Genomic DNA, 19690 nt, shown 5'->3' on the forward strand with positions numbered 1-19690 from the left:
TACAGTCCCCCCACACACACACATACACACACTAGTTTAGTTTTTTCATTGGCTGTTCTGACTTCATAGCAAAATAAACTGCTCCGACTTAATCACAGTGCACAAATTTAAGTACAGTAAGACAGTGGCCAAGCACGCAACGACACACACACACACACACACACTGAAACACACTTGTTAATTTACAGACCAGCTGCTTGTTTTGAAATAAGTCTGTAAGGCGGTTGCCAAGTTATGTGTGTGTGTGTGTGTGTGTGTGTGCGTGCGTTTGCGTGTGTGTGTGCGTGCGTGCGTGCGTGTGCGTGCGTGCGTGTAATAAATTCTTCAAAATAATGTTCAATAATATAACTTACTTCATCAAGGAAATGAAAATTTTCTCTCCTCTCATGTCACACACTTCCGCTCCACAAACAGAGAGATCAACAGAGAAACAGTATGTCTTCAGTCTCATCATTACCTCTGTGCAAACTTGTCCCATTATACAATTTGTCTCGTAAGTGTGATTTACGTCATTTATATAAAGGTCAGTGAAGTGATTCGGTGTTCCTGCCTTTCTGATGTCAGCTTCACTGTCTTTTAAAACACTTTTTGTCGAATGGTTCTGAACAATGGGTGAACATTTATATCACAGTTGCATAATGTCTATACTTAGCTATAATTTTGTCATGAAGTGATTCAATGTCTGAGAGGTTATTGTTTGTGCTGCTATTCGTACATAAGTTCTGAAACTTACTCTACTTTTAAATTTGGTCTCTCTTTGTTGGATGCTCTGAGGAGGATCTGTGGCATATATGCAGCGTGCAGCCGTTTCCTTCATGTTTTTTAACAAGGGGGATTAGTCAGTAACAGAGACAAGGGCACAAACAGGGAGGGCTGGGAGCCAAATCTGATGTTTTCCCGCATGCTGCTGCCCACGCTGGAGTTTTACCACTGAACTCCGTTAAAGGAGTAGTTATTTGCTTGCTTGAAAAGCAACGGAGCTAACCAGAAATCGTAGTAGGATTTCAGCTGAACAGAATGCAATGGATTAAACACACCACCTCCATCAGTTTGCCGTATGGCCAGATAGTTTGATTTCACAGGAAAGGAGAGGAAGGGCAAGACAAACATACAGGGTGGTTCCCCCTCTGTGTGAGGGGCCACAGCAAAAACAACCAGACAAGTCTTTATCACGAAACACCCACAAACAAACACAGTGAAAATTGTCCTACAAACTTTTAAAGTCTGTCTCCTAACATGATTGAAATTAAAACATTTCCGTAGTTCATCCTTTGTTTACTTCAGTGTGTTGAGCTAGAGGTTGAGCTGCCGGTGTGACCTCTGTGGTCTTGTGAGGTCTAATCCTAATCCTTGTTCGCTCCAGAGCATCTTTCATGTGTCATGTGCAGTTGCAGCGCAGATACATGCAGCCTATTAAAAAACTTACACCACAGCAGGAAAGAAAAAATTTTGGTTTTACACTTGTGCTCCTTTGGTTTTACAGATCTTTTTTTTTTTTACTCCCCCGTATTTCAACAGACTCATTGTCAACTAAGTAATAGAAATGATTTCCCATCTGTCATCATGGGACATCTGATACTCTCAAGCCTCACTAGATGAGATCTGTCTTACATGTAATACAGGTTCTAAATATCTCTCGAATAATTGGCTGAACTGGTTCAGCAGGTCGGCTCCGGTGTAACTGATTCTACATCTGGCTGTGTCACAGTAAAGGCTCGGGGAATGAGGAATGAAGGTTCAGATGACAGCTTGCCCTGGTTTACAGGCCTGTCTCCCCTCTCGTTCTCTCGCTCTCTCTCGCTCTGCCCCATAGCTCCTGTATTTTAATGCTCCCCAGATGGGATTGACGTTGCCGTGACAGGCGGTGACGCAGGCGGGGTGTCGAGTATCAGGGCCACTGACAGGTTACCATCAATCACGTCTTAATAGCCAGCCACTTAAATAATACATGCTGTAACACACCTCTCTCTTAATGCTTTTATTTTATTTTATTTTATTTTATTTTATTTTATTTTATTTTTAAAATTTAAATGTAAATGTTGGTTGCAGTTTGGTCTTTAGACTGAATGAAGCAAGTTATTAGGTGTGTGTATACAGTATGTGTGTGTTTGTGTGTGTGTGTGGTGTGTGTACACGTGTGTTTAAACACATCTTATTCTAAAGAACAAGATGTGTTTCAGTTTGTTTGGATCACTTATCAACAAATCTTGTGTCACTGATGGCAATAATTGACTCTTGTTATCTCAACATCTGCATGATATTGTCCACAATTCTTTTAATTATTGATTACTGAGTTACAAAATGAATTACATTCACATTCTGGTGTGATGCATAGCGGTGGAACATTGTTCTCTGCACTGAACAGTCAGTCAAGTCAGGTCTTGCAATACCACTAAAGCCCAGTAGAGGGTTCCTCTCCTCAGAGTGAATGAACACATTCATTTTAGTTTTCCAGACAGCAGCTACTTCATACATCAGCCATCACTCACCAAGAAGTTTATCTGGTATATTGTGAAACAACACCCTCCCACTCAACAGGGTTATTTTTTAAAGAAACACTCTATTTTGTTTTTTTAAATTTTATTTTTGTCGTTTGAGGCTGTGAAAGGGAGTGAAGGAGAGAAGAGGTGGGTGGGTGTGACTGGCTGCCATGTGAAAAGACACAAAGACAATGGAGTCGTTTTTGAAGACTGACCGTCCAAACAGCCACGGCTGTACTGTGGGAGTTTCCTGTCCGGGCGATATGCGTGTTAAGCCCGAACGCTGAGCTCTGACCTCTTGGAAACACAAAACGCCTCAGTTGACATATTTAGTATGCATTTTGTAAGTTGTGTGCTTAAAGCCTGTGCACAATGGAGGCTTCAAAATGCGATGGAAGATTCTTGCTTCACAATAGAAACATGTTCACTCCGTCATTGTTTCCCTGCATTAAAAACATACAGATACCACTATTTCTTTTGAATCTAAAACATGTATTGTACGTAGTCAAATATGATTTCTGTCACTAGATGAATTTAAGCACATATGAAAACCACATCTTATAGCTTATCCTCATTTTATGCAGCAGGTACACAACATCATTTATTATAATGCATCACATACAGTACAATTCGTTACAGCAACAAACAACACTAACTGGTTATAAATCAACACCTCTCTAGCACAGACTCGACAGAAAGACGGTATCAGTTTTTGAATCATCATCTCAATTTTCTTGTTTATTTGGATCCCCATCGGTTGTTACCTTGGCAACAACTACTCCTGGTGTTCATGCTTCTGTGTTTATTATTCATTAAGTCTTATTCATATAAACGAAAGAGACAGAATTGCGATTGAAGTGGGAATCATTTGAGGCAGATGTATTGATGGAAGAATACAATAGCCTTGTGCCTGAGTGTGTGTTCGTAAAAGATGAAATAGTCCAAAGTCAAGAGTAAGACAGGACACTGTGCTGCTATCCTCTATGAACCCGGCTGAGCGAGAGAGAGAGGAGAGAAAACTGCATGCGAAATAGCAGCGAGGGAAAGACGTGGGCGATATTTTGATCTGTGATCTAATTTTAGCTCGGCATCAGCTTCAAATAGAAACTCCTCCATAAATATTCATGAATGGAGGGAAGAATCTGCTGCTCCGTGATGCAGAGGGAGAAGACGGGGGAGGGGGGAGGACTCTGTATTCTACCTGAAAGTCTATTTTTAGCTTCATCGCTGCCTCTTTCGGTCTATTCCCAATGCAAGGGGAGGCTAAATTTAGTTGCACAGAGACAGAAGCGTGGTGCAGAAACAAAAATAGAAACGTGTTTGTGGCCAGAGCACGCAGGAACAGCCAGGGGTGCAGCATCATCAGGGCAGACAGATAGAGAAAACAGGAGATACACAAAAAGGGGTGGGTGACGCTCCGAGCTGCACGTGGCCTTGTAGTGACATGGACAGGGACGAGGTGCGTTCAAAGATCAAAATACACACATTTCGGTTGTGTCAGGTGGCACGTTTTACTACTGTGCATCATTTACACACACACACACACACACACACACACACACACACACACAGGTTCCCCATTATGTCATCCAAATCGTGACTCATCCACACCTGTGTCACACGCACAGCTGAATACACATTTGTACATCTGCAGATACACACCCTTAGAACAGTTTGCAGTTAAAACCCCTCATGTATGTGTCTCAGAACAGGCTCTACTCTATTCCTACTCGTGAACTTTTATTTACACATCACTCTCTGTTTGCCCAGATTACCTCGGCCCTGCTCCCCCTCACCCTCTCCACCCCCACCTAGTCCTTGGCTATGTATAGTGCAGTCAGTATGTCTGAATCAGTCACGTGAATGGAGGGATGGGGACTTCTGTTCAGCTGGTGTTATGTAACAGCCAGTAACACACCAATGTCTTGCCCTCATGCAGCATTGGCGCACGGAAGGCAAATGAATGGGGTGTTTTCATGCTGCAGTTAGAGCAGTGGAAAGCTGTGTTCAGAAGGATAGCACAAAACTTTGTACTGACTCTCATGGTCCCCAGAAGATGAACCCAAATGACTGGTGATACCCTGATTCTGCACCGATGTTGACATTTGCAGTTCTGAATGAAATTTCCTGAAAACTATTGCATGGATTGCCATGCAATTTGGTACAGACTTTCAGATTCCCCTCGGGATATATTATAATAATTCTTCATTTTCCAGATAGCGCCCCCATCAGGTCTACATTTTATTTTGTCAAGTATTTTAGTTTTATTTCCGTCAAACTCAGCTTTGCTATATTAGCGAATCCTAACACACTAACCTTAGTAATCCTGCTATGCATTCGGATATTAGCATTATCACCCAGAGTATTTTTAGCACGCTTACGCTAGCATTTTTTAAAGTACAGCCTCACAGCTAGTGTGACTGTCTTGTTTTTACTCTCAGTCTGTTGTTTATCATGCTTATTAAACATCCACGAAGTAGCAGAAAATTATGGGAAATGTCATGACAGATCCCCAAGCCCTAAGGTTAAACATTAGAGTGGTTCGTCCTGTCAGACAATCCATCCAAATCGCAAACGTTTTCCATTTAAAACCGTGAAGAGAGAGATGAATTTATTGTCATGCAACTAATTATTTATTCAAGTAATTGGGTGTGCAATTAATGTCATTATTTAATACCGACGTCCCTGCTGAATGTAACATGATGCCAGTAGAGACATATTAATGTGTCATAGCAGGAAATGCAGAGGTCTTATTATTGACAGTAATGAATACATTTAGGTTAGTTGGTTGTAGTGCTCTGGTGTTGTGCTTACTGGCTTATTAGGAAACATCAATTTCTGCTACAGTATGATGAAGTTTGAAGTTTTAGATCACAGTTTAATATTAACCATACACAGCTGCACAGTGTATTTGGAGCTATGTTGTTCAGTGTTCTGTCCTGGAATTTGTGATGTACCCGTGACTATACTGATGTTTTATTATTTCCCACACTTATCATCAGCCGACATCTCCAGCTGTCACGACTGTCCCCCAAGTTCCAGTTTTTTTTTGTTTTCCCCCGGGTTTGTGAGATTTTTTATTTTTGAATATCGTTCCCCCTGCTGTATTTATTTTAGCCTCTTCCGATCCAAAAATCCTCCACACTCACGCTCACGGTTGCTTTGCTTAGGCGTGGATTTCTACTCTGGAATTCCTCAGACTGTTTGGAAAAGCAGAGGTGTTGCTAAGCGATGCTGGAGGCTGACAGGGAGTCTCCGGGCTCTCGTGTCAACAGAGAAGCTGTGGGAAAAATGGAGAGGTAGATCGAGGCAGACACATGCCCAGGCTGTGAAGAAGGGCCTCTCCTCCCTCTGCCTTTATTTGGTGCTTTTCTCCTTAGTCGGATCGTGTTTGATCAGGAGGAACCCCCTCTCACCTGAACGCCGCGGCTATTTTTAGACTCACACTCACATGACCCCGCGTCAGTACGCTGATGCTAATTTTATACGTGCTTTTCACTCACACTCACACACCACACACACACACACACACACACACACAAACACACACACACATGTAAACCTCACACTCACACTTGTCTCACACTCATGATGCATGATACTCAGACTTTGCACCTTTAATGAAGGGCACATCATGTAGTCCATGTACAGTATATGTTGTTGGTTGTTGTTGTTTTTTCAGGCTGTTCATTTCAAGTAGTTATTCTGATGATCAGTGCAGCTACAGTAGGCAGACACACATGCAGCCATCAGAATTAGAAACTATCCGCTGTCTCGGGCTATCAACACCCACTCATTGTGCTTTCAGACTGATTTATTTTTTTTCTTATCACACATTGTTGGACAAATTTAAATGCACTGCAGATTGTGCACAATATATCGGATCAGGGTTGACAACTGCCTTCCCACATATTTCACACGGTTGTATCCCTTTGGTCGCCCACTTAAATTTGTCATTTTTAGCTCTTATTGTGGTCTTTACTGGTTTATAATGGTTATTCTTCCTCCCAAATTACACTACTTCCCGTTGAAGAGATAAAAACGGCTGAATGCTGTTACCCACTGATGAAAGCTTGTGATATTTTTAGACGCAGAGTATTGTGTTCATATTCCTTTTTCTCCCTTTAATTGTCGCTGGAGTAGCAACAGTCTCCCAAGTGGAGAATAGACTGGGATGTCTGCTCTGTTAAGTCTTCCTTGTCAGGAGAGTCTATGTTGACTCAGTCACATTTATATCACCAAATGAAATATTAACTCTGAGGATCTTTCCTCATTGATCCATTTATTTGCTGACAACTCAAATTGTGTATTTCTATAATAACCCTAGTGGCAGGCGTCTAGATATTCCTGTCTGAAGCCGCAAACAATCAAATGATGTTTAAACAAATGACACAATCAATGATGTCATCTAAATTCAATCAATTCCCTCCCTCTTTCTCCTTCTCCATAGCTTTGATGTTGAGAATGGACTGTCGGTGGGTCGCAGCCCCCTGGACCCCCAGGCCAGCCCCGGCTCTGGTCTGGTCTTACAAGCCAACTTTCCCCACAGCCAGCGGCGGGAATCCTTCCTGTACCGCTCCGACTCCGACTTTGACCTTTCACCCAAAGGTCCCTCCAGAAACTCCTCCACCGCCAGTGACCTGTAAGTTAATATTCCCACTCGATAGCAATAGTTCCACAAATCCACAAAACTGTTGCTGCATTTCTTAGAGAACAGGAGACACTGATACATATTAGACAATGTTTTTTCAATGTTATAAAAACGTAACTTTTATGTTGGATGCCTACTTCAACATGTAGAGATCTGTTCATATTTGATTACAAACATTTACATTAGTCCTACAGACTCATCTGTGCTGCGCTTTAGGTCATATACAAAACAACATACATATCCGCCATACATATATTGACTCTTGATCCTGAAAGTATGGACAGTGTATTCATCAGTCGTCTTAGTGCCAACACTTTCCTGATGCCAAATTAAAATTACAGTAGTTTTGATGTCTGTAAAATTCCCTTTAACAAAGATGTTGATGTATCTCTCTTCTTGTCTGTCCTTTTTGTGCTGAGGGGTTTCCACATTGAAGGGCTCATATTGTGCACTTACAAACAGCAGCAAATAGTTGTGGTCTCAACTTAATTCGCAAAATTAAAAACTAGTCGCTTTGGTATTTTATAGAAAGACGTCTGTTGCCAAGAGCTGCAGTTTAGGGGCCGAGCTCACGCTTCCATAGCCTTGTTTACTGACGTTCCAAAGCTATTCTGTGCATGTGCTTTTATTTGACCGAGGGACTGATAAGACTTGTCTATCTTGTGTATATTTGTTGTCCCGGTATTTCCGTTTTACAAGCTCATTGGCATTGTTAAAACATGCTTCGCATTGTATGTGTGTGATATGCTCACAGTCAGATCGACAGTGTCAGACAGAACAACAATACTACAGCCATCTGTTTTTCCAGAAAGCTTGCATGTCAAATCTGCTTCACTGGGACTGCAAATCGTTGGGACAAAAAGGCTACTTTTTTTTGTCTGATTCATTTAATTGTACACCAGAAGCCCACCCGACTTCATATTGTCTACACTTTTATATTTGTAACGTAAGCAGTCACAGGTGTCTTCATCGACTGTTCATCAATCTGTTTTTGAAGGGAAGAAAGCTTGAAGCACTGGGAGGTCAACTGGTTGTCATCTCGGTGAGAAGAACATAATAAAATAAAACCATGAGATAAAAACACTGACTCTGTCCCCATGAAGCCCTCTCCTGCATTCCCTCTAGATGGTTTCCGTGGCCACTTCCCACCACCTGACAAACATAACTTAATATCAAACACCTCACCTGTGACCCTTGTTAGACACCCGTAAAACACCAGTTCTGTTTGGTTTGTTTTTGCATGTGACGCTTAATCAAAACCAAGTATAATAACACACTCTGTGGTTTTCTTTACTCGTGAGTTTTTACCAGTTCATACCTATGTCACAAACCTCTCCACCTTCCCCAGTCTGTTTCTTGACCAACCTTGTTATAAGCCGTGCATGTCATATTGTTTTTTGTTTTGCTTTTTAACAAAGCTACATTTTTAACAGGACATTGATGAAGAGAGTAATGAATGACGATAACTGACAAGTAAATAAGATAACTAATCTTGTCCTCTAGCATCCTGGTTGCACAGATAACCTCTGGTTTTGAGAAATGATAATGCCTTTCTATTTATTTTGTCATGTTACAGTTAAGTTGGACTTTTTTTTATCAAAACAGATGAAATGTAGGTGTAGGTGCTTATGTATTGGTCCTCGAGTCAGTGTTTCATGTCTTTTTTTGCTGACTTTTCCTCCTGTGTGTTCTGATTTGCATTGCAGACACACAGAAGACATGATTGTTACACCATTTGCACAGGTGAGTCCTCTGAATTCTGTCCAACGTGCCTCTGGAAGTTATATTACTTTGCATGCTGTTAAAAAAAAAAAAGCCAGGTGTTCAAATAAAAAGAAAGTTACGTTCACTTGTTAGCTAAAGACAGCACGTCTTTAAAAAAAACTATAAACTCCAGATGGTACGAGACTGGGCTTTACTGCTCCACGGAACAGCCCTCAGCGCCGTGTTGGCCCTGCGACAGGAGCGGGCGTCCTGCTGGTTTTGCCTGGCTCTTGCGTGGGATGTGCGTCACACTTGTGCTCACTTTACACAGAGGAAGAAGCAAAGTGAATCCAATACTGCTGGATCATGCCGTTTCAATTTGCATGTTGGATGAGAGGACTGGCACATGGGTTGAACCCGGGATACTGGATGTGAACTCTCCCTGTGTGCTGAGTCAGTGTTTGGCTGCGGAAAGGAGTGACAGCCATGACATGGAGGAGTGTCAGTGATGTCATCACAACATCAGAAAGGGAGGAGGGGAATGTCTCTGTGTGGCACGGAGGATGAGAGCAACGGTATCTGGTTTCAAGGGCTTGTCAGCGGTTCATGTTGAGGAGCACTTGATCTAACTCAATATGAATTGCAATTTAAGTATATCCCTTAAGGGACATCTGTGGTTTCATTATATCACAAATGCTTGGTACGTCACATTTGATGAACTCGTACATTCAGTCTCTTGTTCTTGTCTTGTAGATCCTTGCCAGCCTGAGGACAGTCCGGAGTAACTTTGCCATCATAACCGACCAGCAAGATCGGCCAGCAAGCAAGTAGGTTTTTCTAGCAAATGTCCTTGATGAATCCACTCACCATCACACCTGACAAATAGAATCACGCTGGAGCCAAAGTATGTCTTTCACTATCTAACTGTGGATGGTTCCTGTCTACAGAACGCGATCCTCAGGCAACAACCCACCATCCATGTTCAAGACCAGCCTTGCAGGTTGGTACTGGCATCAGAATGGGCTATTTACTATATCAATGTGCTATAATCACTATTGGTCAGAGACACACAGAGAAACAAGGACATTATTATTATGTCAGAATTTGAGAACTGGGTTAGAGGTAACATACACAGTGATTAATTGGAAAATTAATATTAAATTGAAGTTAAAGAATACACTTTTACAAGTAAAAATCTTAATCTTAAATTAAAGTATGTAAGTATTAGGTTAGTACGTCATAATTAAAGTATTAAAAGTAAAGTTCTAACATTTATTTGTGACCAGTTGTCCCAAAACAACAAGAAAAATAGGTTCACAGCCTAATTTAAGTACCAGTTTAAACATTTTTTTGAAATTTGAACAGTATGCGAGTGCATTTCAATAGCCAAATCGATCCCATAATGCCCGTCCTTTGTTCACTTGATACAGAGGAGCCTCACCAGCAGTTGGCCATAGAGACGCTGGATGAGCTGGACTGGTGTCTGGAACAGCTAGAGACGCTGAAAACCCGACACTCTGTCAGCGAGATGGCTTCGAACAAGGTACTTTAACGTAATACATCAGCACACAGAAAGATCCACTGATCATACTTACCAGTCTGAGGATGAAATGATCATAATACAGCGATAGGTTATGTGCAAGGTTTCAGTGCACTGAGTAATCTGTTTGGAGATTCACCACCTGAAGGATTGTTTTTTTTTTGTGTCATGTGCATCTTATTGGCACTTTTAAGGTCATCGGATTCAAGCTCCATGATCACGATACAGTAAATGACCCTGGATTCATCAAAGTCAAACCTACTCTATGTTAAATAATATTTTTCAAATTAAAAGTAATATGTACATCCCACCGAAAAAGGTAAACCTCTCTATCAGTTGCAACATTTTACAAAAGTTTCAAATTTAGTCCCAGTTTATTGACATATCCATTATTATCAAGCAAAAAATAAATGAATAAAAGATGTTAATATTTTTCAGCAGTTTTTCATTAATGAATGGGACAATTTGACTGTGCACAGCTGTTTTCTGCCTAAATTAGAAGCCGACTCCAACACTCCAACATTACAACACTACAACACAATGCCCGGGGATTGTGTTAGCCTTCACTGAACCCTAAACAAATGTGAAAGCGCACTAATACAGAGAATCCATCCTGAAAATATGAATAGAGTCCCAGCTGACGGACGGGAGATTCTATGCGAGGCTTATTCCGTGAATGAGCAGGATGGTTTCATCCATGCATATAGGGACTAGACACACAGAAACACCCTTCCCCCCGCTCATGTGCAGAAAAAATGTGAATGAGGTAGTGGGAGCTGAAGATGAAGCGGCATCCAGCATCCATCAATCCTGCCTCCATGTATCCCTCCACTCTCCTCCTCCTTTCCCAGACTAGAGCCCGACGTGTATGTGATTCCAGGATTAGACCGCCCACACAACGTACACGTGTGCTTCATACAAACACAAACACACACTTCTCCCCAATCACATACAGTACATGTACATTGCCCGCCTTGCCTCCTATACATTGCCTGCTTGGATACATACATACATTACACATGACACAAGCTCACATGGTGGTGACAGAGTTTTATGGGAGGCAAGACACACACACACATTGCTGCAGATCAGTCAATGAGCAGCTTCAGTCAGCGGGGAAGAATTACCCATGCTGGCACTAGGGGGCAAAGGCTAACACATGGGAGGCCATTGTTTCTGCATCGCTGATGACCTTATCGAACGCTTTGGTATGAAATCAATCTCCAACCAACCCTGAAAATTATCTTTGAGGAAGAGTCAGATCTTTCCATTGAAATTTATATGTTTGAAAAACTCAGTTTTTCAAACATATATATTCATTTTCCACAAGTTGTTACCTGCCACCGCCACTGACTTCGGCGCAGTGTAAACCCGAGTAAACTGTGACTTTTTGTCAGTCATTAGCTTAACATATCATAATTTTAAAATAGATAAATTTTACATCAGCTTAAAGATGTAATTCAGGGGTTCACCCATCTCATTGTTTATGACTGCAATGTGCCATCAGGGCTTATTTTTTCCCCATTGCAGTGTATTCTTATTTTCTTACAGTATCATATCATTTTCCTTTTGCAGGGAGCTTTTAGTACATTTATATATCAGCTTTTTTTTTTATGCTCACTCATGATAATGGTCAATGTACTCACATCTTTGTGGTTTGTGGTGTTCCTTTTTTATTTTTGGCTACATGAATGAACCCTCCCTCCTTTCTCTTCCTCCCCTCTCCCCGAGTCCATTCAAAGCTTTTCCATCATATCTTCTTCAAACTTTGTACACATGGTTTGTCGCACAACCTCCTCCTCTGACACTCTGGGGCCTGCCTACTTTGTGCATCTCCCGGGCCAATGAGGGACCAGCGTGTCTCCCGGCCTCTGCTGCAGCGGCCACCTGATTGGCTGCTATTCTTAGGCATTTTTCGGAAGGAGGCGGGGATTAGAGTACCTCGTTTTCCCTCTGTTTACACACATGCAGGAGCAGCCAGTAACTGAGAGAATGAGGGAGAGTCAGGGGGAGCGAGGGAGTGTGGCTTCTCAGCCTTGCATCCTCGCATCCCACAGCATTCCCACAGATATGCTTCAACTCTTTGGTCTTCTGATGACTGCTGAGTTTATTTTATTTTATTTTCTATCTGTTCTTACTGATCAACGCTCTCCATGCACTAACTAGTGGACTGCCTGCATGCAGTGGATTTTGCTCAGACAAGCAGTGCAGGAGCACAAAGTGTCCCCGCAGTCTGTTTCTCCGTGGAACAGGCAGTGTCACAGGATGACCACAAAGCCCAACTCTCTCTCACTCAGTTTTATTTTTGACCCATGTTTGATTTTGTGCTGAGATGCCAGAAGTGTCGTGGATGTTCATGCAGGTAAGGAGAGGTGAGGGATGAAGTGGGTGGGAGGGGGGTCGATACAGTGCCAGGCTGCACATGTTGCTCGTTCTGTGAATGAGTGTGAACAAGTAACCAACTAGTGGTTGAGATCCTCTGAGACTCTGTGGACGGTTTGGGTGCAGCCCACAAGTTGTGAGTAAAGTCAGCCATGCATTTTTTCTGTGTCCAATCATTAGCCTCTGCACTGCGTGTGACATGCAGCGCACATGTGTGCGCTCCAGAGATTGCAGGTCTTAGTGATACAACCACTGGGTAGATTTGTCTGTGAATGTGTTTCCTCTCCAAAGCTGATGGTTGTGTGAGTTTCTCAGACAGGGAGAAATTTTAACACATTTGTTGTGACAGACAAAAAACTCAGACAGACAAAATTTTCTGCTGATGAGCACAAGGGAGTCATGAGTGTGTGGATTCTTTTGTTTTTTTGGTGGTGGTAGTGTGTATCCTTCGAGGTCTAACAAGAGCATCAATCACTTTACAGAAAATCACTTTTGCTTTAAGTGCACATTTTGTTTGATCAAACTCACGGATGCCTGTGTATGTGTGTGTTTGTGTCCCCAGTTCAAGAGGATGCTGAACCGAGAGCTCACCCAGCTGTCAGAAACCAGCCGATCTGGGAACCAGGTGTCTGAGTTCATCTCTAGCACCTTCCTTGGTAAAACACCTCTACTTTTTACAATACAAAAGCTGTACTGAAACATATGTATAAATATAACTTTAATCAAAGGATGGCGGAAGGGTTACACAAGTTTGATCCATCTTACTCTCCATCTTACCTGTTTCCATCTGACAGAGAAGCAACATGACATGGACATCATGTCTCCGCCCACCAAGGAGAAGGACAAAAAGAAGCGGCCCATGTCCCAGATCAGCGGTGTAAAGAAAGCTACCCACAGCCCCAGCCTTGCCCCCTCCACCATCCCACGCTTTGGGGTCAACACCAACCAGGAAGGACTGCTAACCAAGGTACGAGGACTCGTTCAACACTTGACTTACCATTGAAGTGAAACTACTTCTATGTGTTCTCCCTTGTAATGACATATGTTGTTCACTGGCAGGAGTTAGACGACGTCAACAGATGGGGCATTGACATCTTTAAGGTCTCAGAGTATTCTGGGAATCGCCCGCTGACAGTCACCATGTACACCATCTTCCAGGTAACAACATACTGTACTTTCATTAAACAGAGTATCGTCCTCGTACTGCATGGCCTCACACACTTGCTACAGTAAACGAATGAACTAGAGAGTAAATGAATGAATGAATGAATGAGACAAGGACTAAACAAACACATTAAAATGAATTATTGTATTATATCTACCTCGACTGACCAAGTGGGTGATGTGTTCCTCCTCTCCTGCTCCCGTAGGAACGGGAGCTGTTGAAGTCCTTTAAGATTCCCGCAGACACATTCATCACTTTCATGATGACTTTGGAGGATCACTACCACGCAGATGTGGCCTACCACAACAACATCCACGCTGCCGACGTGGTCCAGTCCACACATGTCTTGCTGTCCACACCTGCCCTGGAGGTAGAGAGTCACTCTAATTCATCCAACCGAAAGAGCAGATACAAACTTCCTTTGTAGCACACACACACAAACACACACACACACACACACATATTAACTGTCTTTGCCTTCTTGTGTGTGTGTGTTGTCCAAGGCTGTGTTTACTGATCTGGAGATCCTCGCCGCTCTGTTTGCCAGTGCCATCCACGATGTGGATCACCCTGGAGTTTCCAATCAGTTTCTCATCAACACCAGTGAGTTTGCATAGCTCTACAGGGATCATGTGAATGTGTGTGGGTGTCGAGTGTATTTAAAAATCGTGGCTGAGGTGTCTATGAATACTTGTCTGAGTGGAATGTGATTTGTTAAACCTTCAGGTGGTTTACAGTGCTGTCTGTAAACTTCCTTTTGCCCTTGTGCCTTCAGACTCAGAGCTGGCCCTCATGTACAACGACACTTCGGTGCTGGAGAATCACCATCTGGCAGTAGGCTTTAAGCTTCTGCAGGAAGACAACTGTGACATCTTTCAGAACCTCAACAAAAAACAGAGACAGTCACTTCGCAAAATGGTCATCGACATGGTGAGACAACCTTGTTAGAACTTGTAAGATTGTAGAACTATCACATCCATCCCTAATCTATACTGATTATCCTTTTGGGGTAAAGTTCCCAGCTCTTTTATTCTAATTATTTAATTTGATTGATATTCCTGCAGGTGCTGGCAACAGATATGTCTAAGCACATGAATCTATTAGCAGACCTGAAAACCATGGTGGAGACCAAAAAAGTTACTAGTCTAGGAGTCCTGCTGCTGGACAACTATTCAGACCGCATACAGGTGAGAACCTTTTTTCCATTCATTAAAAAAAATTGATAGATGAGAATAATCTGCTGTGAAATTGTTTCTTTATTTGATATTCATACACCTTTAATTTGTCACTGCAGGTCCTTCAGAACATGGTGCACTGTGCAGACCTGAGCAACCCCACCAAACCTCTTGAGTTGTACCGACAGTGGACCGACCGCATCATGGTGGAGTTTTTCACCCAGGGGGACAGGGAGAGGGACAGGGGCATGGAGGTCAGCCCCATGTGTGACAAGCACAATGCCTCCATAGAGAAGAACCAGGTACAGTAGAGAAACCGCAGTTCTTACGTCATGAAACCTATCGTAAAGCCTTGTGGTGTTTAATTAAAAGAGAGAGGCTGTGAATAAAATGAAATAAAAAATTGACTAAAAGAAAAATCCATCCATTATATATACCGCTTTATCGCAGGGCGGCTGGAGCCAATGATTCTATATTCCCTACAACATTTACCACTTTTTCCTTCTTTTTTCCAGGTGGGTTTCATTGACTACATCGTTCATCCTTTATGGGAGACGTGGGCTGACCTGGTCCACCCAGATGCTCAGGAGATCCTGGACACACTGGAGGATAACAGAGAGTGGTACCAGAGCATGATCCCCCACAGCCCCTCACCCAGCACGGAGGGCCAGGAGGAGGAAGCCCTCATAGGGGAAGCTTCAGCACTTAGTCGGGGCTGTGGCTCCACCTCCACAGATAAGTTCCAGTTTGAGTTGACCTTGGAAGAAGAAGGAGAGTCTGATACAGAGAGTCCGCCCGAGGAGGAGGGTGGCTGCAATCGCAGAGCGGCGCCTGAACTTTTCAGAACTGATTCTGGCAGCGGATTTGACGCAGTGTCTGCTAAGACTCACCGGTTCCCCAAACTGCTCACCACTGATTCAGACAGGACGTTTTCTTTAGACTCTGATAAAGATATGGCAGAAGAAAGAGAAACAGACCAGGAAAGCGTCTCTGAGGCACCACACGTCAGACTTGGCACATAGCACAACTCAAAGGTTTTTCTTTAGGCCTTTTTTGTTTATTTTTCTTGATTTTGGTGCCTCGTCCTCTGTCACTCCCTTTCTCCCACTCCAACCAAACACCACCACCTCTGGTTTCCGTGGACAGGGTGACAGCCTCGGGGTGTGGAGTACGGAAGTGCTGGCAGGTGTGGGAGGTGTTGAGAAAGTCTGCAGTTTTACACAGCAGTCACTTGCACTGGAGAGAGACAGATGGACTCAGAGAAGACAGCGAGACAAATTTCTGAACCGGTCCTTTGTCTCCTGTGTCTTTCAGTCGGACTTACAGAAACAGTGAGAAGTTTAATCTTTTTTTGAACTTCCATTTTTTACCAGCCAACCCAAGGTCTACTACAGCTAATGACAGACCTGTCTTCCTCTTTTGGAGTATTTGTGAAGAAAGTGAGGCAGTGATGGATGATAGTGAAAACACAACAAAGTCTTGTAAGACATCTTGCCAAACTTGCAATTTATGAGGACAGTGCAGTTTTACCTGTCTTTTTGGTTTTCTGTTGGTTTATTCTTTACTTAGGTCCATACACCATGAAATGCAGTTAAGAAAGATTCACTCCAAAGCAGCGTAAACAAAGTAATGTCAGAAAGGATCTGTGCAGGATTTTATGCAGAACACTTTCAATGTAGCAGACATTTTGAGTGACTTGATCATTATTGTTGTATGCATAGCACTACTATAAGCTGGTGTTGCACAGCCCATTTGCTTGCGTTCAGCAGGAAGTTGTTTTAGAACATGGACATAATTCAAATGAATGGGCTAGCAATACTTTTTATTTTTTATTTTCAGTTGTTTCGGACTTATTATTTCCATTTTTTAAATAATCCTAAACTATGATATTGTCAGCAACAAAACTGAGCCGGGGTCAGTGTGTTGCAAAGTCATATAATTACATCTAAAGCTATGTGGACTGTGCATATGGCGCCTCCCAGTGTTGACAAGTGGAACTGGTTTTGGTGGTAAAACATTTTGCATGGTTTTACATAGGCCTATATGGAAAATACATCCAAAGTGTATTGAACTGTAGGACTACCCAAAATATCAGTTATGTTTCCATTTTTTTGGCTCTTTTTAATTTTTTTAAAGTCAGTATTGTTTGTTTGCATTCTTAATATTTGTCACCCATTTTTATCAGTTTGCCTTCAAGTTTAGCACTTTACAGTTTTGTTCATTGCTCGCCCTCATTGTGGGTTTTTTAAGGGCTTGAGCCATAACATCAACACATAGGAGGCTGATGACTGAGAAACAGTTGGTCATTGACTGTAACGCAACCGGCAAAAACATCAGGCAAAGAACACTATCCACTCAAATCCATTACTGTTACTACATAATGTGTCAAACACAGCATCCACCTACTGAAGTACTGATTTTGGTAACTTGATTAACTTACAAGACTGAAAAGGTGTTTGAAGCACAAGTGTTGCAAAGAAGGCGCTCGCATCACTGTAACTGTAAACCCAAGAGGTCACCAAGAGACAGTTTCCTGTGCCCGAATATTTTTTTTTTCATCTTTTTCCTCTCATTGATCAATATTTCGCTCTTCACAGGGACATAGTCAATGACAAAACAAGTGCCAAGCAAGCATGATACAACCCGTACTGTAATTTCCATTTTGCCACTGGCTACTTTCCATCAGTGACTGATAAAGTTGGTTGATTGTAGCACCCTGTGTGCCAATCTGACCCTACTGTCTCTGTTCCTTTTTTTTCTAACTCCTGTTCAAACAGTAACTGAAACTGATATTGTCTTAAAACAGTGATGTGTTTTTTGTGTGTGAATGACTGGGTTGAATTTTTTTGATGTATTTGCTAAGAAAAAAAACAAAAACCAAAGCACTTTGTATGGTACTTTTACAGTTCTGCACTTCCAGTACAGTTGAACATGTATAACGTGACAGTTTTTCTGTCTGCAAATGAACTGGTTATTGAGTTGAATTGCATAGGCTGGACCACTACAGCTCTAAAAGGTTGGATGTTGGAGGGACTGAAGTAGTTCTTTGTTCTTTTTATAATGGACTTTACAAAAAATGTGTTTTTATGAAATTCATGACATTGGCTGCAGGATTCAAAGAACATGAAGAGTAGAGTACTTACAAAACTTAGCCTGTGGAGAAACATATTTAATTTAATTACAGTGAAACAGAAAAAGAGATCAAGTATTAATTTGTAAACGAGCTGAAAGTTTTTTCGGGGTTATTTTTTGTTATTTTGACGCCTTATTTTCAAACTGTTTGTTTTTCCTTTTGTTTTTTCTCTTTGCTGGTCGTAGATGTGTTCACTGATATGCTGGAGAAAACAGACCAACACTCATGGATGCCTTCAACATTAAGGACTATTTAACAACAGCTTAACCAGCACAACATGCGGCGATTTAGTCTGTCTCTCTCTGTGTCACTAATTGTTTGATTTTGTACATTTTCCTCAAAGTGCTTCATGTACAGTTTATTTATTATTTCTATATTATGTGTCAGAAACGATGGAGCTGTAGACTTTTTCTGTGTGAGGTTGAGTGATAATGTGTAGCTTGATGCGTTGGAAAGTCAAACAGGACAGATTTTAACTATTACTCAGCTCATTTCCTTCTCGTTCATTTTCTTTTATGTTTGCAAGTAACATTATACATAAGCAAAAACGCTCTCTTTCATGTTTTTTCTTGATATGAAAATAGTTGAGTGACAGATTTCCGTCTTGGTTTTCTGAATCAGCTCGGAAGACATCTTTCCTTGTCTTTCTCTGTTTCCATCGATCTGGTCAGATCATGTATTCCTTGAAGGATCATACAGTAACTGTGCTGATCTGAAACTTCTTTGATTCATAGTGAAGATAATTTAGTCATACAGCCTCAACATTCATCCTAGATCAGTATTTCTTTTCTTAGAGATTTTATGGATGTGGGTCATGAACTGAGACTGCAGCTTTGACAATCCAAACTCTGCTGTTTAACTGCGGGTGTGTTAGCCCTCTCTCCAACTAGAACTGTATGCCTTGCCAATAAAGGAAAAAGTTTTCACTCTTTGATGTCTTGTTCTCTGCTTTCCATAGTCACACTATGCGGCCATCGTGTTTCAAACCCACAGTACATTTATTTAAATTATTGTTTCCAAATCTACCTGCTACGGCTGAAGGCGGAATTCTTAGAATTGAATATTTCACTTGTGTAAACATCATGTAACTTTAATGACGACATAGATATACTGAAGAGAAGTCTGTGTCACTGTGAAATTATGTTTTTTAATTAATTAAGTACATTTCTGACTATCTAGAGAGAGAGAGAGCGACAGAGAGAGGTTGTAAAGTACTTAGAATTTTGCTCCATCTCATCCAGCTACAACATTAAAATGCTGCTGTTATCCTTGTTCATCTGCATTTATGTTACAGTAACCCCATAATGTACAATGATATAATGATACAGAAACTCAAAAAGCCATTCTGCATATTCATTATACATCTTTGCTGATGATATCTCGTATGCTCTGTTTTAACATCTCAAAATAGTTGTTACGCACTGAGTAGTATTGTACATAGGCCCCAAACAATGAGGAAG

At 41.8% G+C, this 19690-nt stretch overlaps 1 protein-coding gene across 4 annotated transcripts in view; it reads left to right on the plus strand.

The window, feature by feature from the left end:
- The window catches only part of pde4ca (phosphodiesterase 4C, cAMP-specific a), a 43897-nt gene extending 24736 nt beyond the window's left edge, over window positions 1-19161 (plus strand). For 3 of the 4 annotated variants that reach the window (XM_035634061.2, XM_035634067.2, XM_035634063.2), the window contains exons 2-16: window positions 6931-7122; window positions 8129-8173; window positions 8838-8874; window positions 9589-9662; window positions 9783-9835; window positions 10266-10378; window positions 13320-13413; window positions 13552-13724; window positions 13817-13915; window positions 14128-14292; window positions 14426-14525; window positions 14698-14852; window positions 14987-15109; window positions 15217-15399; window positions 15613-19161. In XM_035634061.2, the coding sequence (XP_035489954.1) occupies window positions 6931-7122; window positions 8129-8173; window positions 8838-8874; window positions 9589-9662; window positions 9783-9835; window positions 10266-10378; window positions 13320-13413; window positions 13552-13724; window positions 13817-13915; window positions 14128-14292; window positions 14426-14525; window positions 14698-14852; window positions 14987-15109; window positions 15217-15399; window positions 15613-16119 (2113 nt within the window). In that variant the 3' untranslated portion in view covers window positions 16120-19161. The remainder of the gene's footprint in view (window positions 1-6930; window positions 7123-8128; window positions 8174-8837; window positions 8875-9588; window positions 9663-9782; window positions 9836-10265; window positions 10379-13319; window positions 13414-13551; window positions 13725-13816; window positions 13916-14127; window positions 14293-14425; window positions 14526-14697; window positions 14853-14986; window positions 15110-15216; window positions 15400-15612) is intronic. The other variant, XM_035634062.2, reaches the window with a different exon arrangement.
- Window positions 19162-19690: the final 529 nt, after the last annotated feature.

This window comes from Scophthalmus maximus, chromosome 5, assembly GCF_022379125.1.
Source record: "Scophthalmus maximus strain ysfricsl-2021 chromosome 5, ASM2237912v1, whole genome shotgun sequence".
In the NCBI taxonomy this organism is placed as follows: Eukaryota; Metazoa; Chordata; class Actinopteri; order Pleuronectiformes; family Scophthalmidae; genus Scophthalmus; species Scophthalmus maximus.